This window comes from Lynx rufus, unplaced genomic scaffold (genome assembly GCF_022079265.1).
Source record: "Lynx rufus isolate CCGP_SWC_20201006 ecotype Redwood Valley unplaced genomic scaffold, mLynRuf1.p SCAF_3, whole genome shotgun sequence".
In the NCBI taxonomy this organism is placed as follows: Eukaryota; Metazoa; Chordata; class Mammalia; order Carnivora; family Felidae; genus Lynx; species Lynx rufus.
In genome coordinates this window covers 80,236,554-80,262,008 of record NW_025814845.1, presented here as the reverse complement: position 1 = coordinate 80,262,008, position 25,455 = coordinate 80,236,554, and the positions used below count along the sequence as shown (strand labels likewise).

The window sequence follows — 25,455 nt, the reverse complement described above, 5'->3', positions numbered from 1 at the left end:
GATTTGGAGGTTGGGCAGTTGGTTAAAAAGGAGTCTTTCTTTGTGGCGCCTGGGGAGCTCAGTCGAGCGCGGACTTCGGCTCAGGTCATGATCTCGCAGTTGGTGAGTTCAAGCCCCTCTGTGCTGTCAGGTACAGCCACCGCTTTGGATCCTCTGTCCCCCCCCCCCCGTCCCTCCCCTATTCAGGCTTTCAATCTCAAAAATAAATAAAAGCATTAAAATAAATATAAAAATAAATAAATAAATAAAAGGAATCTTTCTTGCTTAATTAAAGCTAATAACCAAGAAATGCTTTTCTACAGACAATGCCACACAGTATTCGGGAACTTACAATACTTCCTTGTTTTCAGCCTTTAAGATCTGGAGGATCTCTTCTCTAGTCGCAGTCCTGAGGTGCTGAATGAAGGCCAGGAAGCTTCTGACAGCCTCAGCTTTAGAGAGGTTGTCAGGCTGCAGGTGTTTTCTGGTAGACTGCCAGTGCTCCGAGAGCTGCAAGAAAACATGGCTGCAGGCTCGCACCCCGTTCATAATTCTGAACATCCACATTGACAAGGGATGTTCTCCCCAGAAACAAATTTTTCCTTGTATCTGACAAGCAAAAGAAGCTTTTTGTATCGCCTCAATATGCCAGATTGCTACCTGCCAGTATCACATTCCTGGGATTCACGGAGACAAATATTGAGGCCTGTCGACCCTGTGTATGATTCTTTCTCAGGAGCACCATTTTTGTCTATTACTCTTTAGCTCGAAAGAAATCAGGTTTCTGGGCCTAGAAGGTCATTCCATGGTTACCCTAAGGAAATTCTGTGTGAGGCCGGGCTTTGACTACCATACTAGAACTATGCAGAATTTTCGTTAACAGCAGGATATGTTGGAGGGGGAATAAATCAAAACTGCTGAATAATTGTGTCAGGTTTATTATTTACAGGGAACTCACTGAAAATAAGTATTTGTAATAACATGAGCTCCCCATTCTAACTCTTTCTTTTATTGTTTTTATGAAATGCAATGTTTAACTACACTGAGGTCTGAACTGCTCATTACTTAAAATGTTAAGTAGAGTATTATTTAGATAAAAGTAATTCTCCTACTATTGTTTTTCTACTATGGTTTTAAAAATAGTAAATAATTCTAACTAGTGACATATTCTGGCTTTGAAATAAGCTAAATAACTGATTTTTCATAGTTTGCCACTTTTCCCCTACTTGTAAATAATGTGTTTAATCCCATTAGTCACCTCCAGCTCTCTAATTCTGAGGTAATCAGCATGCTACCGATTTTTTAAATTATTCAGTCCTTCTAATAAGCAATAGACACATATTTTCTCTTTTTCAAACTCCTTTTGGTTATCTAATCTTAAGAGGATATTCCAAAGCAAAATTCTAGCTATTCTTAGCTAAATATTTACTGGGTCATTTCTGAGGGCAGAAAGAACACAAGTGTGAATTCAGATTTTTTTTTCTTTGAAGGGTTGCAATGGTGACAGTATATGGAAATTGGAAAAGCAATTGCTCAAAGACATCAACGCTTCCTACGATAATGAAGAAGTAATTATCAAAAATCTAAAACAGCTTATTCTTTTTAATAACCATGGGGGAGACAAATTAATAATTCACAGTATTAAAAAGGATGATTGGTTTCATTAGTCACTTTCCTATATAATTTCCACCTCCATATGACACATTAGAAAATCACAGTAGAATATTAAATGATATATAGAAGAAAAACAAGTAAAAGGAAAAACAAAATTTGAGAATTATTTTTTCTGTTTTTTCTTTAGTTCCATTTTGATAAATTTGAAATTAGCAAGGAATAGTGTCTTGAACTTTAAGCAAATTATGGTATTCGTTCTTGATAATTCTACTTCTCTGAATACCAATAAAACCCAAGGGAACAGAATCTTCTGGTAGCTACCAGTGGAGCATGTTGCTCTGTTGTTCATGCTCAGGGTTTGCTCTCCTGACAAGAGGTTAAGTATTAGGAAATGCTAGATCCTAAGGTCACATCTATAGCCATCATCACAACTGACTCGTGTAATAAATGAAATTTCTCTTTGCTGATTTTAAAATGTTATAAGATGACCTATCCTTTGCCTGGGAGATGTGAGATCTCGTTTTGCCTATAATTGTAGAGGAGTTTGGGGCATGGTAGAAAAATGTTTCCTAATTTAGAAGAGAGCTTGGCATCCTTTTTTAGTTCTCAAAGCAATACTCAGAACACTGAGCTCAGCAAAATATTTCACCTAAGGACTTATTGCTATTAAATGGCGAAAACTTTCAGGATTCAGATCCTGTCCATGCTCTTGACACTATATGCTTTCCCCTAACTTCATTAGGGCCTTTATCCCCCCCAGGTATTCTAGGTGCTATTATTCAGAAGCTGCCCTTACTTAAGTCATAACATTTTTAACTTGAGATGAGTGGATGATAATTATTTGTTAAATATCATTGGATTACACATCACCTCAGGTGCATATTGTTAAGATAGTGCCATTATAATTCAGTGGTGGCTGGTAGCTCTTTATAAACTTTCTTCAAAGAATTAACTGAAGCTTCCATTGGAAACAAAAAGAAAACGGAATTTTAAGCCTTGAGTATGCCCCTATCCGACCACTCAATGCAGTTGTTCACACTTACGGAAGGGCATCTTTTACACTTGCTCTGGAAGTCCTGTCCCACAATGGGAAGGGCCTTGTACTCTGAATCAACTGCTTTAATTATGGCTGCAACCTGCTTTCCAGACATCAGTCTTGGGCCTGCTTCAGTGGTCTTCAGCTCCAATTTCTGCCTGTACAACAAGGAAGAGAAATACCACATAAGCAGTTTTCCTTTGAGTGAACAAGCTACTAATTACCATTCTCTTGGCAAACAATTTATTCACACTATGGAAGTCCATATCTTTCAAACTGCAATATCTCAGTAACAGACCTCAAGCTAATTATGAAGTCTTTTTGGAGCAAAAATTTTATTCAAAGATTTGAAATTTTAAGTCTGGATTTAAGAGAATACAGGGAAAAAAACTTGCCTGGATGCTGAACAAGATATGTGATGTCACCTCTTTTGAATTTAGCCCTACTTTCTGCAAATAATACCATCAGTACAACCACACACCACTTATTAACTAAGACAGTTATGAAATCTTTTTTACTAAAAATGGTTTCACAGATATTTTTGCTTGATATATACTCTTTCAGAACCGTGTCTCTCTCCCATCAAGTGGTAGAGTCTGCATCCCTATCCTTGAGCCTGGGCAGGACTCTGTGACTTCCCCAACTAAGAGAGGGACAGTAGAAGTGACACTGTGTGACTTCTAAGGATAAATCTTAAAAGGAAATTCAGCCTTCATCTGGAATGCTAGCAGCGCCTGTACCTTCGGAGACTTGAGCCGCCATGTACAAAGTCTGGCTACCCAAAGCTACCATTTTGAGAGGCCACATATTGATAAAAGAGAAATGCTTGGGGAGCCTCAGTAGTTTGTCTTCCCAGCCCAGGTACCAAATAGGCAAGGGAGCAGCCTTTGAACAAGCTCTGGTCAGTGCCTGTCTGCAACTGCAGAATAGATGCCAAACAAGGCATGCTTAGTTGAACCAACGCAAGACTCAGAATTATGAGAGAATGATAAAATGATTGTTGCTTCTTACACCACTGACTTTGGAGTGGTTTGCTATAAAGCAATGGAAATCTGATAGACCTGGTACGTAATTTAAAATATTTATTTTGTACGAGAATAGATGAAAGTAATATGGTACAAAGTAAAATGCAAAATTCTATCCAGATGAGACTTCAAAAATACTTCAAGCATTTATGGTTTAAGGCACTTCTCCCAAGATTTTGCATCCACTGATCTCTGATATTGGAGCTATTTCAGAGAAAACATTTGACAAGCAATGGTATAAGATATAATACATTTAATGCTAGAAAAATCTTTTTCTAAATTAAAATCTTAAAGGAACACATACTCTTAGATTTGAAAATTTTAGTTCTTAAGCCTGTGAGAACTTCTGATCAGAGAAATCTTCTTAAATTGAAATAACAGGCTTGAATTTGTAAGTACTATAAATCAAGACTACAAAAATTCTGTCGTATCACTTTACTATGGAATTTTTTATGTGTTTTTTAACAACAGTAACAAAAAAAATCTCAAGGAGAGAACGTGCAAACGTCACCACTTTTTAACCTTATCATTGTAAACTTCTGACAGAGAAATTAGAAAATAAACCAGAACTTATCAAGTAGTTTGCCTTTTTTAAATGTAAATTCTATTCAATAAACAATTGATACAATTTTTAAATGAAATTCTATTAAATAAACAGTAAGTATTTAATATATCCCATTATTATAGATGATGTGAAAAAATAAAGATGAACAAGATGTAATCACAGTTTTAAAGAAGCTAACGGTCAAAATGAGGAAGCACTAAATATACATAAAACATATATATATTTAACATGTCTAACATATACATGTAAAAACCAAATATGATAATATATAAAAGAATACGAAAGAAAATTTATATTCCAGCATTATCTTACTTTGATATTATTTTGCCTGCAATGGTTTGTAGAGAATTCATCCGAAAAGCATGTGTCTCTTCTGCAAGCACAGCTATAACAAAGCTGTCTTCTATCTTATAGGTAGTGACAGACGTGGCTTTTGAAGTGACACCCAAGACCTAAATAAGATAGATAGATGATAGATAGATAGATAGATAGATAGATATTTGTAGTTGTAAAAATAAGCTTTTTATCTTTGAATCAAGTCAAGTAGCAAACTGTCTTTTGATGTTCAAAAGAGCTTCCCCTTAATATCTTCCCTTCACCGCCCAAACTTACAACATATGAAAACAAACCTTTTCATTTGACATTGTATGAAACAATACCCTAAACTAAAAATCATAAATATTCCAAAATTATATTGTTACCTTATTCTTCTACTATTTTAAATTAATCTCTAAAAATGTAATTATTTGAATGCCTTAAAGAGAGTGATATCAATCATACCTGATTTGAGGTTGTAAATCCAGACCTCTCTATTTTGCATGAATCCAAGGCCTTAATTTTGATCACTTTGTCTTGATGAGCCTGGTATGTCACCTTACAATCCCCAGAAATATCCACCTAAAAAGAAAAGTAAAAATACAGTGTTTGGGATTTTCCCATGAACCATTTGAATTCCAGTGGGAAGTAGCCTGAAAACTGGGGTTCCTGAGATGCCATGGGGGACTACCTTTTGTCCAAGCTGACAAGATGGTAAGACAGGAAGAACTCAATGCTTCCCATAACATGTGGATTCTTTTCCATCCTCTTTTGCTGAGTCTTACTAGCACCTTCTTATTGCCCCAGGAATAATAAAGGATTTCCTATATTTCTCTAAAGTTTAATGAGAATTGGACAAATGACCTGGTCATAATCAAAACCTCTGGAAAAGGGGTAATTGTGTGGGAAGGGGATTTGACTTTTAATGCCGTATCTAGATGTGAATGTGTGTATACATGTGTTCTTTGATTAGATGAATATAACCAGAAATCCTTAAAAACCTGTGGGATTAATTCAGCTCATAAGTCACATTAACAATTTGAGTGTGGCAAATGTATGCCAGTACAGACTGTTTAGCTTCTCTGAGCCTTCCCTCCAAGTCTCTGCCAGCACCACACCCAGCTTTTATTCTAGCAAACTAACGGATATTCCCTCAGCCCCGCCCTGCGATTAGATTTTCTTGCCCATTCGTGGGTTGGCTGAATTCAGAACAGGAAACTTAGACTCAGTTCTGCTTTTGACTCAAAGTATGACACTGGGAGGACCACTTAACTTCTCTAGTTTTAACCTCAGTTTCTTCATCTGTAAAATGAAGGGGGTTGTTGGTATAGACCACTGGTTCTCCAAACGGATAATGTATCCAAATTATCTGAGAAAACTGTTATAATACAGATGCTCAGGTCCTCTCTAATCTATTGAATCAGAATCTTCACAGTGAATCCGGGGAATCTATATCTTAAATAAGCTCCTCATGAGATAGTGATGCACAGTGATGCCACTGACATGCTCCCCAAGGTTTTCTGCATCTCTGTCATTCAATCATTCTATATGCTCCCCTTAGTATATCATGTTCCCCTTAGTATAATGGATTCTAATTTCCTTTACCCTGTATTTGGGTACAAATTGGGGTAAACGGCAATCTGTTTCACCCTACTCACCTTTTCTGAGCATTACCATAGTAGTAACTTTTTTACTGAATTTCTACAAATAGAAATCCATATAAGCATTTTTGTTAACTATTGATAAATAATATTCTGGATCCTTAATAATATTAGTAAGTACCTCATTGGTGGTTCCAGAGCTTAACTGCATCTGAAATAGGCTAGCCAGGCCTCTTTTGAGATTTTCTATGGCCACCGGCTCATTTGCATATGAGTAGAACTCTTTGACCTAGGGAGAAAGAAAGACAAACATAAATGAAGCAAAAATGCATCATTTATTAGATTTGGTTAAACAAGTGGCATGAAAGTTCAGATTTTCACCCTTATCGATCTGGGAAATAGAGATCTGTTTACTCCAAAGCTGGGATTTCTTTTTTGTGTGTGAAAAGAGGCTATTTAAATGTCTAAGAAGCTAGACCATGAGAACATGAAATTTGGGGAGACTGATAATTACGGCTCTGAACATGATGGGAATAGTATAGGGAAGGAAAGAGTGCACGGATTTAGACTGGGATTTCTATGAAAACAAGAAGGATTGCCCAAGGAAGAGAAATCAGGAATATTCTCTTTGAACACATCAACATGTTCTCTACCTATAACTCTGCCTGAAACAAAAATTAACCAATGTTTAAAATGACAAAGAGACTGGTGCTTAAAAGAGAATGGCAATTACACTTGACAGTCATGAGTTAGCACAGCCTCTAAGGGCTGTGACAAGGGCCTAGACATGACCATAATCCCCATGGACAAAATTCCACAGGGGTGACTTTCTCTGGCTCTCCAGAGCATCCATGTTGGCATTAGGTATAAGGAGATAAAGAAGGTTGGAGGATTTGAGGTTGAGATTGCTAGCATGACATGGCCTGATGCAGGTGCTGCTTTGAGTCCCTTTAGAAGGCAGGAAGAGAGGTTGAAATGAGGGGATGACTGTGATTTGGCTGAAATAGCAAACATCTTATCTTAGCTTTGTTTTATCCTTGATATTTATAGGCACAAGGGTGATAACAATGTCTCATACCATTTTGATAATTTAGGTCATGTTTAAGAAACAAGAATATAAATACAAAGGGAATTTCCTGGAAGGCCTGTGTCACTTTTCACCAAGTATTAACTCCAAACACATCACACAATTTAGAAATAGAGGCTGGGGGCACCTGGGTGGCTCAGTCGGTTAAGCGTCCAACTCTTAATTTCAGCTCAGGTCATGATCTCACAGTTGAGCTCCAGCCCCACATCCGGTTCTGTACTAACTGTGGAGGCTGCTTAAGATTCTCTCTCTCCCTCTCTCTCTGCCCTTCCCCTGCTGACGCTTTTGCATGCATGCACACATGTGTGCATACTCTCTCTAAAAATTTTTTAAAAAGATAGAAATAGAGGATGGATATAGCTTCCCTGTCAAAATTCCCAAGGTCTATGCTAATTATAGCCGAGCATTCCTACTGGAAATATCCTTAATGTCTTACTATTCTCTTTAAAATCAACCATGATTTCTCAAGTAAAACAGAATGCTCAGTAATTTGGCAATGAATTCAATTGATGTCAATCTGAACACAGTTCGATCTATACGGAAACTCTTACACCTTAGAAGGGACTATTTTGTCTGGATTAGCCAAACAAGTGTCTCAAATCTCTATTTTTATTTTCTGCATATACTCTGCCTAGTGACAAATTTACTAGGTATTTTATCCAGCAATCAATTTTAGTCATTACACTAAACGAACCTATAAATGTTGGAAATGTATTTGTCCAGGTTAAAAGGAACTGGAATAGTGACCTCAGCGTCTGAAAATCCATGGTATCATATTCTCAAACAAATCACTGGCAATTTCTCAGATCCAAGGCTGAGTTTCTGATGTTCTATTTTGTAAACTGGGTCTTCTTTCCTTTTAGGAATTACAGCGTAACCTCCTTTTCAAATATTTGGGAGTATATCTCTAGATATCGTGACTTTTAAAAGTTCATAAGTGGGTCTCTTGAACCCAGATACAGTCAGAAGGACTCATGTAGTGGCAATACACATATGTCTATGGTCTGTGACTTTTTGGCAAGGCTTTAGTACTTTAGAAAGCAAAAAGGAGTCATTAAGTGGTAAAAATACTTGTATGATTATCATTAGTATCCTCACTTTCCTTCCATGCTATAAAATGTACCTGAACTATTTATAAAGTTTCACCTAAAATTTCAGGAAACCTAGTTCTCCAATTTAATCTTTGAACTACACAAAAGATTAAGTACTCATCTATCAATGGCCCATGTGTACGGATCAAGTTTTGATCTCGACCACCAGGTCTCTAAGAAAATGGTGTTCACAACTTTTTTTCCCTAATAGGCTGAACAAAATAAGCCATAAAACAAAAAGAGATTTTTTTTCAGTTTTCTATTAATTTCTATCATTTCCCTAAAATTAGAAAAGTGGACACATCTGTTTTTCCTCACTTGTATGACAGCTATCTTTGAGGCCTAAATTCTGTTAAGTGCAGACCATTGTGAGCCAAAGTGAAAACAGCTCTGGTATCCATATTAGCTAAATGTCAACTATTAGAATTGAGCAGGCTCTCAATAATTGACAAAACAGTAAGTCAGAACTTTGCAGTTCAATCCGTGTGGCTGTCACAGCAATAATCTTAAATTCATTATTTCACAACAGGAACCAAGTAAGTTTTATTATATTCATGCCATAAAGCTGATTTACTTCATCCAGTTCTGAAATGAGCTCTGAACATCTGCAAGCACAGGACTCTTATCTAAACTCACATAGCTTCCGGAGAGCAACAGTGACACCACCTAGTTACAAACTAAGTCTTTAACTCAAGGAAACCAAACATAGGAGAAGATAGGTGAGTTGCAGAAAAGGAGAAAAGGATTCTATTCTAGAATAGAATAGAAAGTCTCCTGCTAAATTTTGAGGGCTAATTTCACCGTGGAACCAGTCGAGATTCATTGTATTTTTTCCTTAGGGAAAAAAAATGCTTCTATCCATCCCCTTAATGTATGTATTCTTGAAGAATAAGAGAAAGCAAAATTCCATTAACTGGCCAAACAGCAAAAATAAACAAAAAGAATCCTAGCAAACAGGCTATCATTTTGTTTAGTCTATTTAGCTGATTTATGTCTTTAAATATATCTTTGATATATATCTAACAGAGAGTATAGCTAGGGAATGACACAATGGAAAACAGACAAGTGAAGATATACTTGAAGAATTGAAGGTTTTCAAGGTGTCATATTTCTTTCGGAGGTTCAGTGTGTGTGAAGGAGCCATACTGCCAGATTCAGAGAACAAATCAATGCCCAGAAACAACACAAAATAAAGGGCCAACTCGGCAGCCATGAGGTTCATTTAATCAATACTGACAGAAAAAACCAGAAATGGGAATCTGGTAATTATCCAGTTAATTGTATTAGCATTTCAGGCCAAAAAAGGATCCATGCTGTAACTTGAGGCATCTTTTGCTTGTCAGTGTTAATCAACGTAACCAGAAAACTGTCATATGTCCAACTTCACTTATGATCTGTAGACAAAACCAGAGCCATGCCCAAACACTTATATAGGGAAGATGAGTGGGCATGGAAAAAGGATGATGTGCAATAAATATGCATCTGAGTGTTTTAATGGGCTCTCCTTTACCATGTAAATATGGGAGCTTAAAACAGGGGGCTCTGGAAGGACAAAAAATACATGCTGTTGAGCATCCCTGAAATCACAGAAATTTCAGGGAGTAAAACTTAATTTGAGCCTGGAGAGGAAAATATTTTTCAATAAAACTGCCAATCAGGAGCTCAGCCTTGCTTCCCTAATTCCTCTCATGGTAGGCTGAAGTGATCATTTAAATAATGATCTCTCTGACAGTGATGTGGCTGAAAACTCCACATGGCTTCTTAGTCTCCAGGGTCATTTTTTTTTCCCAACAGGTACTTTATCATATCATTGATAGATACCACAGTGCACTTTAACCTGAGGCTATCGTAAACCATCACAATCACAGCTCCTGTAGAACTGGCATGTTGGAGTCATTGAAATAATGATGTGGCAGCTCCATCCCAGCCTTTGAACAGTGAGGGCACTGAGTTCTTTTGTGTGTGTAACAAAAGACTTTGTACTCAACTGCTACCCAAGGGGCTATAAAATGGCAGGTTGTCATTAAGATTATAAATGCAACTTATATTTTATGGGCTCAAGTGTCTTTCCACATTAGAAGGTCAGAGAGGAAGAAAATAGTATTTCATGTTGTTGTGCCATATGAAAATCAAATGAGTTAATAGATATACTGAAGGATAAAGTAGGAAAGTTGCAAGTCAACCAAACAGGTGGTACTTCCCCAAATACTTTACAATTAGAAAACAGTATAATGTGGAGGTTTCCAGCCTAGCCTCTGAGATTAGACCTGTCTGAATCCCAGCTCCACCACTTGCCAGTTGTGTGACCCTAGGCAAATTTCTTTACTGCTCTTAACTTTGGTTTCCTCATCTATTACAAGAGGACGATAAAGCAGCACCTGCTTCCCAGAGCTGTCATGAGGATAAAAGAGATCACTAATGTAATGCCTTCGGCCTCTGGTGCACATTAAGTGCTCAATATGATTTAGCTAATATTCAGCAAACAATAGCCCAAGACTTTCTCAAAGTTCAACTCATTTTAGCCCCATATAACTTTATGTGTTCATTCCTTTAATTTACATTCATTGAGACCCCACTATGAGCAGGACACTGAAAATACAGAGTGAAAGACACAATTGCTGCCTATGAGCTTACTCTGAATGCTGACTGCAGACAAAGAGAGGATTTAAACATCTATGATAAACACTTGAATAGAAATAAGCCTAAAGGAGTATGGGGTTTGGGAGAATGTTGGGAAAGTCTCTTAGAATACCAGGTCAGTCAGTACAAGGCATGGTTCTGGGTGTTTTGCAGAGGAAGGGAGTGGAAGGGCATGAAGGGGAGCATGAGGGGCTAGAATACAAAGAGGAATGGGAATTTTCTCTACCAAAACCCAAAATCTAGTAATGGACACAAATGACCAAAAGGACAGTGATAAGGGCCATGAGTGAGTTACAAAGTGCCAAGAGGGTTCTAAAGAGAAGTGATTATTTCCAGTTGACTGGAAAGATATGAACTTTATAAAAGAAAGGGCCTGTGAGCAATGCCTGGGGCATGGTAAGTATTTTGACAAGTGGAGAAGAGAAGCATCCTTGAGATGGGGATTCACATTTGGTTGTAGGAGAGGTGACAACATAAGAATTCCTTTTACTGCTTTATATAAAAATGCAGATCATGATTAGCAAGATATCACATGTCTGAAATTTATATTATTTTAAAGTATTTGTTTTCACCTTTAAAAATTTTGAATCTAGAGACATTTTGCAGATGTGTAGAGTTTTAACTATAATGGTCCCTCTGTTTTTCTACCTTGGTAACTAAAACTGAGTGTACATCTTTACAGATACATTTTTATGTACATCAATATAATATCTCTACTTTTCATAAGCCCACATATGTCATGCCTAGTATTTCACTGATCACAGTTTCTTCTCAGTTACAAACATATTAAGACCATTGTAATAGATCACAATCAAACCATAAGTAATGCACACTTACAGAATTTTCTGAGCAAATTTACAAATGGATGTTATAGTGTTCATTCTTTAATATATAAAATACTTTTCAAAGTCATCATTTTTAAATAACCTCTAAGTACTTTTTAAAAACACCAACTCTACCTTAGGAATGACATGCCCTTTCAAAAGCTTCAATTTTGTGCATTAGCCAGATACTGATAGTCTCATGAGTTAATATCATTTATCGAATGAAGCTAGATCATTCCATTCTCACAATTTGTCTGCTTTCCTGAATGATGTACACAATCATCTGTGATGACCTAATGTGTTACAATATCTTTCTAATCCTTCCTAATAAGGAATATACCTTTTAATAGTGCCTCTCAATAAACAAATACTTGATTCTATTGTAAAGATTTTCACAAAAATAAGAAACAAATGGCTAGAAAATGTAAGTGAATTCAACGCCTTGATTGACTTCTGAAGCATTTAGTTTGCAACCTCTACTTATTAGTTCTTGAAAAAATTCCATTTACTATAAAAGTAGTGATATCATGATCATTTCAATGTAATAACTACAGAAAGAAGGAAAAATTTGAAGTAGGAGAAAAAAGATGTGGGACCCCCAAAATCACTTTTACCTTTCCATGGATTAGATGAAGGAGCACAGGTCTTTGTAACGCTTCCAAGTTTTCCTTTCTTATGATTTTGGGTGGATTTTTTCCTTTGAAAATGCTCTTCTCTCCTCTCTGCTGATTCACATTTTCAACATTTACGTCTTTCATCTGGAAGCATGGAAAGAAACATGTTAGAAAAACTTGCTATCTCTATTTCCATCATAGTCTTTTAGAAAATAAAATGCTAAAGCAATAAACAGGGTTGGCCATAACTTATTCTGTTGCTTTTCAACTCATGATTCATAGGACTTAGCCATTAACTTTAAAATAATGGAGAAGTCACATGAAAATTAGGTTTTTGAATTAGGTAAAAATACTGATACTTTAATAAATCTGTGAATTCAGGTTTGTAATAATCATGACTGAAAGGTAGCTCTTTTTTGTCACTGTCACTCTCCTTATTCATTTTGACTATTGCTGTCTGCCTGGTCTCCTCACTTTCTTTACCATTTTTTGGAAAGGAATCCTGTCCCATTGTATTTCACTTGTATATACAAAATCAAAGATGAACAGTCTGATTACTGAACAAGGAGGTACATAATGTTTTCTGCAGAATAGTTTACTGTTCTATTGAGAAATGGTTTAGAGAGGTGGATGATGAAGTTTTGAGCCAACCTGGAAGTCACAACAGCTATTAGAGACATCCAAAGAAGCAAAGATCACTTGATACATGTATTGCAATGACACCTCATTATAAAGTTTATCAACAACTACTTATCAGTTATAATGGAACAAATCTTGGTCCCGTGTACCTGCTTCACACCAACACGTAGAAGAATAACAGACTTTACTAGAGAAATCTACTGCCTTTAGGCCTTTGAAAGCAAATATGGAATCACCATATATTAAAACTGAAAGAGGTCCCAGAGACCATATGATTTGACCTCCTTTCTCAACACATAAATCTAAACTGTCATAATTGACCAAATACGGCCATGCAGGAGAGCACCTGGCTCTTTCCTCAGGAAGAACACAGAATGGGTTCACTTCCTCATTGGTACTTCCGTTATATGGAGGCACTCGGGAAAATTGAGAGGTTCCAATATTATCTCCTCCTTCAGTGAAAGTAGTCTTAATTGTTTTTCACATGACATAGACTCTAGACTCCTCACTCCTAGAACATTTCAACTGGGTTATAGTTTAATGTGCCTATTAGTGAGAAATATAGACCTGGACATCATACCATAGTTACTCACTAGCATATGCCTTCTTTTGCTTGCTTCAACAACTTAGAAAGACCAGATTACTTTTTATTGGCAAAAACTCCAAAACTGTAGATCTATTTATTTTAGTGATAGATAACAAAGTAAAGGGATATATAACCAAGAGCACAAAACAATTGCTCTCAAATGATAACATTTCTCAAAGACTTTGCTGACATCTAATCTTTGCATGCCTAGTAGAAAATACCTACTGTGATTTGGATCAGTTGGTCATCATCGCCATCAGGATTCCTCCACAGTAAGACGACATCCACATTAGATGAAATTCGGTAGCCTACACTGTCTTGGAGTTTTCCTTTGCCCCGATCAAGAAGAACTTCAGTGGAATATGTGAGTTTGTACAGACGGTCATTATTTAATGAGAGACCGGTTGTGTGACCTGCATAAAGATTGTGACACAAGTCAAATCTCAGTTGTAAGGTACTTGTCATGCCATGGAGTGTGCTATCTTGCCATCAATGCATTCCTTGTCCAGCATAGTGCTGCCTACTGGGACCTTAGTAATATTTGCTAAATGAAAGATGGTTCTATTCTCCATTTGCTGAAATCACTGACTTGAACAACAACAAAAAGAACAACTAACAAACAAATAAACTTCCATTTCAGAACAGACATTAATTTGTATCCTTTATCAATAATCAGATGATCTAAATATCGCTCTGGTTGAACTATAGAACAGTTTTTTTAAGGAAATGTCATTGCATTGCTTTTAATTATATGAATGTGATTTCTCTTCTCTCTCCAGCTTTATTGAGGTAAAATGAATATGATTCCAGGTAGAGGTTTAGCCAGGAATTGCTTTACAAAATTAATAAAAACTATTTGTAACTAATATATCATTTCAGTGCAACAGATCAATGCCAAGGTAATTTTAGGGGTTAGAAGGCAGTTCCTTAAATTGGATATTTTGAATATTTAAAGACTATCCCCCCAATGCAATTAACTCTACTAATTACAGTAAAAATATTATAGTTTATTTAATTATAGTAAACTTTTAGTACAAAGGTACATTTCAAGGTTATACATATGTAATTTTAAATTAGCTATTCCTGAAGAAAATAATGTTTTACTACACAAGATTTTAGTACCAGTTTTAATTTAGCATCGGCAGCTTAATGTCAAATAGTATAGTGAACCAAAATAATTGATATATGAAGCAGTTTACACATTGTCTAATTCAGCTTACCTTAACCCAAAGAAATGTGACACAGGAGGATCAAATCTTTACCAGAGATGATTTGAAGTTTATGGTCATGCAAACCCTCTGTGTATTTTCTATCTATGGCTCACAGGACATAGTCAAAAAAGATTTCAGTATACATTTTTCCTCAGTGCTAATGGGGTTGCATTGCCTAGTGAACTATAATAAGCAACCATAAATTTTTCTTCCCTCAGGAAATATGCGTATGGAGGGAGGGCGAGGAAAGGAAGTTCAAATGAGTAGGCCAGAAGAGAGGTAGCTGAGAAAGAAAACAAAGTTACTTTGCAAAGCCAAAAATTAAGAAAACTTCTGAAGTCTACTGTCTCCATCATCTACTATAGTGCCTCCTGTTGAGAGGAAAAAAAAATGGCCAAAACACATCGTCTCAGGGCATCTGGGTGGCTCAGTCAGATAAATGTCCGACTTCGGCTCAGGTCATGATCTCTCAGTCAGTGAGTTCAAGCCCCGTGTCAGGCTCTGTGCTGACAGCTCAGAGCCTGGAGCCTGCTTTGGATTCTGTGTCTCTCTCTCTCTCTGCCCCTCCCCCACTCCCTCCCTCTCTCTCTTTCAGATAAATGAACATTAAAAAAATTTAATTAAAAAAACACATTGTTTCTAATAAACTGTTCAATGTGCTTTATGTACATTAACTTCTTTAATTCTCACAAAACCCAGTGGGGTAGGTACCATTATTAGTCTCCTTTTATAGATAAGGAAACTGAAGGGCATAGAGATTATACATTTTCCCCAAGATGACCCAGACAGTTAGTGATAGAGTCGGGATTTGAACCCAGGCTGTCTGGCTCTAGAGACCATGCTCTTGCCTGTACTACACACAACTAAACCTTTAGGTTGAACTCTTCTCCATTCCTAGGGAGGGAGCTAGGAATTCACTCATACATCCAACAAGGATGGACTGAGCACCTGGGTGGTAGGCACTTTTCTAGGCTCTGGGGCTGTACTAACTAATAAGCAGACAAAATGTCTGCCTTTGTGGAGCTTACATTTAAATGAGGAGATGAGCAATAAAAAAAGTATATAAGCATATTAGAAATGTTAGAAGTGCTAATGAAGAAAAATGAAACAGGAAAGGGAATGGGAATGCTGAGGGAAAGAGCTTTGTGAGAAGGTAATAGTTTGGACAAAGGCTTTAGGCCACATGGATATCTGTGGGAAGGGCATCCCTTCTATCTCCATGCTTGCACCTGCCCCAGCCCTCCACACACATAGACAGAATAGCAAGTTTAAAGGCCCTAAGGAGAGCACAGTGCAGGTGTAATGGAGGAACAGCAGGGAGGCCAAAGAGGCCAGAATTCAGTGAAAGGCACTACAGAAGATGAGGTCAAAAAGGAAAGTTTTGGGTGGTGAAGTTATATATTTTGACAAACCTTCAAAGAAAGGGGATACAGAGACAAGGAACAGGGATCTAGAAAAGCTAGAAGGAAGTGTGGGAGGGGAGTATCCAAGAGTATACATACAAACATACACTGTGTCCAAGCAGCAAATCAGGCAGAACCTCAGGTGTAAGATACAGAAGACAAAAAAAAAAAAGTCAGGAAAGGGGCACCTGGGTGACTCAGTTGGCTGAGTGTCTGGCTCTTGATTTCAGCTCAGGTCATGATCCTGGGGTTGTGGGATCAAGGCCCATGTTGTGGAGAGAAATTCTCCCTCTCTCTCCCTTTGTCCCTCTCCCCTGCTCACATGTTCTCTCTCTCTCTCTCTCTCTCTCTCTCTCTCTCTCTCTCTCTCGATAATAAGAAAAAAAAGTCAGGAAAACCCTGGAGGAGATAAAGTCTATGACTACCTCTTGCCTCCCCTACCTCAAAGTCTTCCACATTTTAACTGGGGACACTGCTACAGGTTCAAACATTGATTTTCTGATCAGGAAAGACATTTTGGCCAGAGAGCCTTCTTTTTATCATGCCTATCGAATTCCACAGAGGGCATAAAGGAAATAACATGTCTTATCTAATCCTCACAGCAATTCTGAAAGGTAAGCATTATAGACAGCTGAGAAAAGCTGACTCTGCTCTCAACCCAACATAGCAGATAGAATGCAGAATTTGATGTTTAAATTTACTAAGATCCAAGTTTTGTGGGCTACATAAAGATATCTTCTGGTTAAAATAACTATGAAAAGTTTGTAGGAAGGTAGCCTCTCTTAAATTTTAAAGATTTCCAAAGTATTATGTTGATCATTTTTTCCTTGCTCTTACTTTACCAGTCAAAAGAATGTGAAAGCAGACAATATATAATAGATCAGAACTTGACTATGATGTGGAAATGATAAAGCATAGGAAAGAATAGGCCTTGTTCTAGATCTTTTTCCTACCTCTTGAAACAAGAGATGAAACCTCAAATGATTCAAATAAGTGAATCATGCTGTAATATTGTCCCTGTTATCCTTTCCTCTTTGATTAGTGTTTCTCTGTTCACGTTATTCAGAGATCTGGCAACACTGGCGATGGGAGCATGGTCTGTTTATACTGTTGACTTACTTCTTTCTTAGGATGTTACTCTATAGAGTATACGGGATGGCATTTTTTGAAACCGAATTTAGACAAAACCTCTTCAACATGTCCCTTCAAATGCATTTAAAAATTTGAAGTGACTTAAAAGCACCAAAACTCTTGGTTTTCAACCTGTAAAGAAATATCTTAAAATATGTATTTTGAAACAGGTAAATTCAAGGTGAGACTTAAAGGCACATGCAACAGTGGTAAGGGTAGGCAAATGGAATTGAGGATTCCAACAGAAAACTTTAAGACAAAATGTAAAAGAGTAGGATGAAGGACAAGGGAAAAAGATTGGAAGATGTGATTGATGTGAATGGACTGAAAAGCGTGGGTCAGGCCAGGGACTTGAGAGCAAGACTGGAAGTAAAGGAATCGGTCGTGTTCAGAGATAACAAGATTAATAAACAGAACGCTCATGCCTAGGTTAGCAAAAGTAAAAGCACACCCGAAGAATGCACTGAAAATAGATACACCATTACAAAATATGATTGAGAAAAAGTAGGGGAAACTTGAGTCTTTAGGACATTCATACTCAGCCTATCTCTTCTAAATAGACCCTCATCTGTACGAATCTCACCCACCTTCTCTCAGTCCAACCTCTGCTCAATATCTGCCCAGATCTGGGGATTTGCCAAACAGTTGCATTTATAATTAAATATAACATGGGTGTTGAGGTGATACATGAGATCCCCAAATTTACCATGGCCTGATTTTAAAATAGACTTTCACGGGGCGCCTGGGTGGCGCAGTCGGTTAAGCGTCCGACTTCAGCCAGGTCACGATCTCGCGGTCCGTGAGTTCGAGCCCCGCGTCAGGCTCTGGGCTGATGGCTCGGAGCCTGGAGCCTGTTTCCGATTCTGTGTCTCCCTCTCTCTCTGCCCCTCCCCCGTTCATGCTCTGTCTCTCTCTGTCCCAAAAATAAATAAACGTTGAAAAAAAAATTTTTTAAATAGACTTTCACAAGGAGTTTGTTTCTTAAATGTCAATCATTACAGAAGGCAAGGAATCTATAATAAAATCATGGTACTGTAATACAAAAAGTTATCACATTCAGGTAGAGAGAGAGCTGCCAAGTCCTATACTTTTTATTTATGATATTTGGTATAGGTAGCTTGTACCGTGAAGCTAATGATGCTTAAGCTTTGGGGCCCTCACTTGCCCAAGCTCCTTCCAAGATCTTGGAAGGGCACCCTAGCAATGTGCACACATGCCATATCTTTTCTTTCAGTAACATTTGCAAAAGTAAGGTATTTTTGCAATTTTTTCTCAAGATGCCCCCTAAATTGCATAAGCTTCAGGTTCTAAAACTCTGGATTCGCCACTGAGTTTGTACACAACACATGGTAGCTATCTGTCATATTTTAAACCATATTTCCTGTATGTCATTGTTGTGTATGTGTGTGTGTGTGTGTTTCAGTCATTATAACTGCATGTATTTGAAAACACCAAGTTATCCAATTTTTTTCCTTTATAGAGTAGAAAAAATAGAAGTATATAATAACTACCATAGTTCAATTATTTTTCTCAAAATAATAAGGGTATTAAGCTTGATATTATGGTGTATAAATCCCTCATATTTCAAATACTCTACAATTCATTTGGCAGATAATAGCAAGTAAGGACTGTATTTTTAAATACTAAACACTTTAGAAACTGGTGTTTTAAGAAACTAAAGAAATCTTTAGTTCAAGAAACTAAAGTGTTATTTGCTTAGGTAAAATAATTTAAATTTAGCCCTGCGTTTTTCTGCTTCAATAACAAAGATTGTCTTCTCTCCTCATGTGGAAATTTTCCACATGAGAAATCTTGAGACAAATTTCACTTATGAAAATATAATTATCCCAAAAGGGTTTTAGAAGTTTAATGTGAATTGTTTTGTATCACTTAGGATACATAAAATAATAATTTTTAATTATTATTAATTATTATTTTAATAAAAACTGGACCCTATCATGCATGCTAAGTGATGTGTTAGATCAACTGGTTTTGACAGTGTATCCTCGTAAGAGACTCTAAAAGTGTTTATTTTACAGGTGCAACATTTAGAAATCCAAGGAGTTTGTTCACATTCTGGTTGATTTAAAAGAAGATTCCATAATAATACATTTCATTCAGTTTTTAGAAATCATCCCATAAACCATCCTAAACCATCCGATATACCGTCATAAAATGTTTGTTCTGAAAGGTATACAATTCATATGTATTTTTAAAAATCAACTTTATCTTAAAGTAGAAACTACCAACTAGCAACACTATTAATCCAAAGACAATAAGTCTTATTTCTTAAATCAATACCATGTAGTTTTATTTTCTTTAATTCACCACTTATGATAATCCTCACTTTTGAATGGCAATGCAATTAAATACATACTTTACTATTTCATTCATAATTCTTTGGCAAATCAAATGCCTGTTTCATTGAGCCTAATGCTTCTTGATGTCACATTGCTAAGCAACTAGAAGAAAATTTAAAAACTGATTTTTTAAAATCCTCTTTTACAATTCAAATGAAGGAGCTGCATTCAGTGAGTGACCAACAGCAGCAGGTAACAATAGCTGGCATTTCTTTTCTCCCTTTTAAAAATAGACCATGAATGAGACATTGAAGCAAGGAGCACATTAGTCTAAGGGACTGAAACTAAAAGGGACCTCTGTTTCCTTAATGTATGTAGGAATTTGAATTTGATTTTCATTCCAATCCAGTCATGCCTTCACAAGTATTCCAAAGTTTTGTAGTTTTGAAGACGATTTAGTTAGAAACTCTTTCACTGTTCACACACACACACACACACACACACACACACACTTTTTCCTCTCAGTGATTAAAATTAAAGTTAAGCAAACGGTGACACAAACTTACCTTTAACAGAGGCTGAATATGAGGAAATGAAGCAGAGAAAAAGCACAGCAAGAAGAATCATATTGACTAGCTACCCTCTAATGCATCCAGTTCCCAGCCAGGAGTCACTGAGAAGTGTACTCTTCTGGTGGCAATGAGGGAGTGACCCTCCTCAGAACCTGCAACAAGCATGTTTATCTTTGGGGAAAGGTCAGATTCCAAACTCCAAAATGAGGACCTAAGTTCACCAAAGAACTCACTGTTAATGATTAAACTTAGGTGGGCTGCAGTTTTCAGTCTCTCACTCTTTTTACTTTTTTTTTACTCAAGAAGGAAAATCAAGAAAATGTTCACTTTTGAGAGCTAAACCAGTCTGCCTTCCTATAAATTCAGAAGTGCTTAAGGACATTTGAGAACAACTGGTAGTGATGCTTTTTGGCTCAATACACAATAATCATCATGCCTATATTAAGTGCTTATCTGTACATTTGGCCACATTGTGTGGGAGGGGGACAAGGATTCTCAAACTAAGCTAAACTTAATTGAATTTTATTATGTCTTTTATGGTCATCTTGGAATTTTTTTATACTATTTGTATGCTGTTATTTAAAAATCACTCTGAATTTTATAATTTATTTAAACATTTTTAGGTTGTACCACCACCAATCACTTCAAAAATCATGTTACAGTACATAGAACTTTCAGTTTTGAAAACTAGATGGTTCTTTTTATATGTGAAACTAATGGGGTTGTAGCACATCAGTATTGTCTATCATTAACATGTGAGCCTATCAAATGAGGATATTACAGTAGACATCTAGCTATTTCTGTGACAAGAAACACTTGCCTAAGTCCTCAGACTGGCTGGCTGGAGTCCCCTATGCTTTCTGAATCTCATTTCTAGGAAGAAATTCAGAGGGGGAATTCCAGCCCTTAGCACTTTTGCTACAGAAAATTCATTAGGAAAGTTTTCTAGAATTAAAGTGAATATTCTAGTATGGCTATGACCATACTAACTGAACTAACTCTTGTCCTTGAAAACTCCTGTGAGAAACCAGCTAGGAATAAAATCTACTAAAATGAGGTGGTTTGGGGAGGCATTGTGGGGATGTTTTGGCAGGGAATCAAATACTTGTGAAGGGCTATTTGAATGAAAATATTATAAGTAAGTAAATATTGTAAGTATATGAAAATACTTACAGCCATGTTTAAGTATAAAACAGGTTCTTAAAGTTTCTATCCTCTTTCTCAAAACCCTTTTCTAGAATTCTAACCTTAAGCTTACATCTTTTAGACAACTCAGATAAGAGACAGCTAACTTAATAGAGTCACAAAATGAAATATAAACTTTAAACATCTCTGAAGTTAAGCATATTACCTCTTGAAATCTATTTTTGTATAAAGAACTGAGAGATGAAAATTGTTTGTCTTTATCATCTATTGCGATTAGAATTTTATTTGCTACCATAAGTTTCATATATAAATAATGGCTAAATGTTTAAAATAAACATTTCAAAAATAAAATATTTGGCTGTGACTATCACCTTAAAATTATAAATATTAAGTTTTCCTGGGGTAAACAGAAAAGGCCATTCTTAGAAAAATGTTTGTTGAAAAAATAAAAGTTTTTATGAATAACAGGAATTCTAAACACAAGGTAATGTGGAAATGCTTTGTTGCTTTACATTTAAATATATTTCTATGCGCTCCACAATTTCTGCATTACATACATAGTGATATGCAGCCTTTAGACTCACCTAAACTTGCTATGCTTATTTATTTAAATAAAAGACTGGTTTAAATCATATGTGATTCTATGATAATTGTCTTTTGTATTTCCATTTGAGGCTCACAGTTACATAGACCTTTAATGTTTGTGGTTAGACTATGTGATGCATGATACGTGTCTCTTTGGGTAAAGTACCATTTGTTGTCAAACGTTTACCAGAGTCCAACCAATAAAAGACACATCACTATTGCCTAATAAAATAAATGCTGTTTCATTCAAGCATTTGCTTTGGACTAGAATGCTTCTATGAATCACACTATTAAATAGTCATTTCAGCATAGAAGCCTGTTTCTGTCAGTAATAAATAATATCATCGTTCTATATTTTGCTTAGAACTTTCATTTTGTACAAAGACATTTGAAAGACTTAAGGTTGTTTCACCAAAAATAAAGTAAGAATGCCAAACTCTTTCCATACTCGGTGAATTCTGTATACCAAAGAAGAGGCACACTCCTCTATGGCTCGGTTGATCAAGTAAAGCAAACATAGTATAATATATGTGGAAGGTATCTCCCCAAACTCATCTCTTATTTTATATGCATGTGAAGCAGGACCAGAGCATAGCACAGTATAAAAATAACAAGAGCTATCATCTATGAAACAATTACTATGTATAATAAACTAGGCTGAGCACTTTAGATTTTTTATTGTACATCCTAACAATCAATTTACATATTAGAAAAATGAGGCTTGGGTTAATTTGGTAAAAATGACTTAAGAAATATGGGAAAACAAACCCTAAAACCTAATCATTATTCTCCTTTACTTTAAAAATATTAAAGATAGGATGCAGAAAACTTGATTTCTTAAGAATGACAGAGAATTATTAATTGGGACTGTCACTAACTTTGGTAAATCCACCACAATTTTGTACAGAGGCTAACAGGGCACTTGATTGTTGTGTTTAAATGTTCCAGGCTGGAGGCGCCTGGGTGGCGCAGTCGGTTAAGCGTCCGACTTCAGCCAGGTCACGATCTCGCGGTCCGTGAGTTCGAGCCCCGCGTCAGGCTCTGGGCTGATGGCTCAGAGCCTGGAGCCTGTTTCCGATTCTGTGTCTCCCTCTCTCTGCCCCTCCCCCGTTCATGCTCTGTCTCTCTCTATCCCAAAAATAAATAAACGTTGAAAAAAAAATTAAAATAAAAAAATAAATGTTCCAGGCTGAACATACAGGGGAAAAAACTGATCTGTGCTAATGAGACCAAAAATCAAACAATAGATTTTAAAACAATTCTCTTGCAATGAAATTCTATTGGTAGTACTTGACACTGGAATATCTGCTATACACCTATTTTGCAGTGATAAATAAGAAACTATGCATAAAGATGAATTACTAATTCCAAAGTGCAGTTGTGTTTCTGTGGAGTATCAGAGGTTGTTAGGAGTTAACTCATTTTCATAGATTGGAAGATAAATGAACTTCACACGCTAGAGGTTGGAAGGAAATGTATTACCCTACCAGATATAGATACAGTAAGTCAGGCTATATGAAAGCTGTTAGAGGGGGGGAAGCCTTTACAACATTATAACACTTTACTCTGTTCTTAGAAAAAAACCATGGCATTAATGGGAGAAAAACGTAAAAGGACACTTCAAATACCCCAAAGTGGTCATAATAAAGTCTAACAGCATTTTCAACTCAGTGAGGGAGTTAGAATTTTCAAGATCCTGCATAAAATAATTTTGTTAGATTGAGAATACTCTTATGATGTGATGATCTCTTTTATACCAATGCAAAATTATAGGAGAGTATATAAACTATTTTAAAAGGTATACTTTAAGAATTCTTTGAAAAAATAAAAACCGAAGTGCCTAACACTAAATGCCTTTCTTTAACAAGAATAAACTTGAGACTTAGGTTTGAAACATTTGAAATCTCCAAAAAGGATAGCAATTTTTCCAAAATGAAGTTATCAAACAAACTTTACCTTCACCCCCACCTCTAGACACACACATATTTGACAACAAAAACAAAATCTTTAAGTGTCAATAACAGTCACCCTGAGGGGAATCTAACTTTACATTATCTTTAGCCACAAAACCCCTGAATTTCTAGCATTTAAAGGAGAGAATTGATGACTCTTTCAGTAGACTGCTATAAAGACAACAAAATTTATTATTATTTTTAACGTTTTTATTTATTTTTGAAAGACAGAGAGAGACAGAGCACAAGTGAGGGAGGAAGAGAGAGAAGGACACACAGAACCCGAAGCAGGCTCCAGGCTCTGAGCTGTCAGCCCAAAACCCGACATGGGGCTCGAACTTACAAACTGTGAGATCATGACCTGAGCCAAAGTCAGACGCTTAACCGACTGAGCCAGCCAGGCACCCCAAAAGACAACAAAATTTAAATTTGGATCATGATGACTGATTTTAATTACCAAGACAGTCCAGAGATTTCCCATATAGCCTATACCAAGGCATTCCTATTACTATCTTACATTATTGTGGTAGATTTGTTAATTAAAAAAACAATATTGATACATTATTATTAACTAAAATACATACAGGCATACCTCATTCTATTGCACTTCACCTTACTGAGCTTTGAAGATCAAACTGGTGCCATTTTTCCAATAGCATTTGCTCACTCTGTGACTCTGTGTCACATTTTGGTAATTCTTGCAATATTTCAAACTTTTTCATTATTATATTTGTTATGGAGACCTGTGACCAGTGATCTTTGATGTTACTCTTGTAATTGTTTTAGGGCACCACAAACCACATCCATATAAGATGGAGAATTTAATATGTGTGTGTGTTCTGAATGCTCCACTGACTGGCCATTCCTCCATCTTTTCCATCTCCTTTGGCCTCCTTATTCCTTGAGTCACAATATTGAAATTAGGTCAGATGATAGCCCTACAATAGCCTCTAAATGTTCAAGTGAAAGGAAGGATCACAAGTCTCTCATGTTAAATAAAAAGCTGCAAATGATTAAGCGTAGTGAGAAACGCATGTTGAAAGTCAAGATAGGCCAAAAGCGAGGACTCTGGTGCCAAACAATTAGCCAACTTGTGAATGCAAAGGCAAAGTTCTTGAAGGAAATTAATATTAAAATTATTTCACTGAACACACGAATGGTAAGAAAGTGAAACAGCCTTCTTGCAGATATGAAGAAAGGTTGAGTGTTCTAGATAGAAGATCAAATCAGCCACAACATTCCCTCATGCTAAGGGAATGTTAGAGGGGGGGAAGCCTTTACAACATTATAACACTTTACTCTGTTCTTAGAAAAAAACCATGGCATTAATGGGAGAAAAACGTAAAAGGACACTTACGTTAAACCAGGGCAAGGCCCTCTTAAAACCAGGGCAAGGCCCTCTTTTTAATTCTCTGAAGGGTGAGAAACGTGAGGAAGCTGCAGAATTTGAAGCTAAAACAGAAAAATATGAAGAAAAGTTTGAAGCTAGCCGAGGTTGGTTCATGAGGTTAAAAGAAAGGAGTCACCTCCATAACATTA

At 36.5% G+C, this 25,455-nt stretch overlaps 1 protein-coding gene across 1 annotated transcript in view; it reads right to left on the bottom strand.

Moving 5' to 3' along the window:
• Positions 1 to 20,288, bottom strand: part of MTTP (microsomal triglyceride transfer protein) — a 46,568-nt gene extending 26,280 nt beyond the window's left edge. Inside the window, exons 1-8 of the mRNA XM_047091612.1 lie at positions 20,228 to 20,288; positions 13,842 to 14,029; positions 12,392 to 12,535; positions 6,317 to 6,424; positions 5,000 to 5,116; positions 4,532 to 4,671; positions 2,637 to 2,787; positions 332 to 489 (exon numbers count right to left, since the gene is read on the bottom strand). Of these exons, the coding sequence (XP_046947568.1) occupies positions 332 to 489; positions 2,637 to 2,787; positions 4,532 to 4,671; positions 5,000 to 5,116; positions 6,317 to 6,424; positions 12,392 to 12,535; positions 13,842 to 14,029; positions 20,228 to 20,288 (1,067 nt within the window). The remainder of the gene's footprint in view (positions 1 to 331; positions 490 to 2,636; positions 2,788 to 4,531; positions 4,672 to 4,999; positions 5,117 to 6,316; positions 6,425 to 12,391; positions 12,536 to 13,841; positions 14,030 to 20,227) is intronic.
• Between the last annotated feature and the right edge of the window lie 5,167 nt (positions 20,289 to 25,455).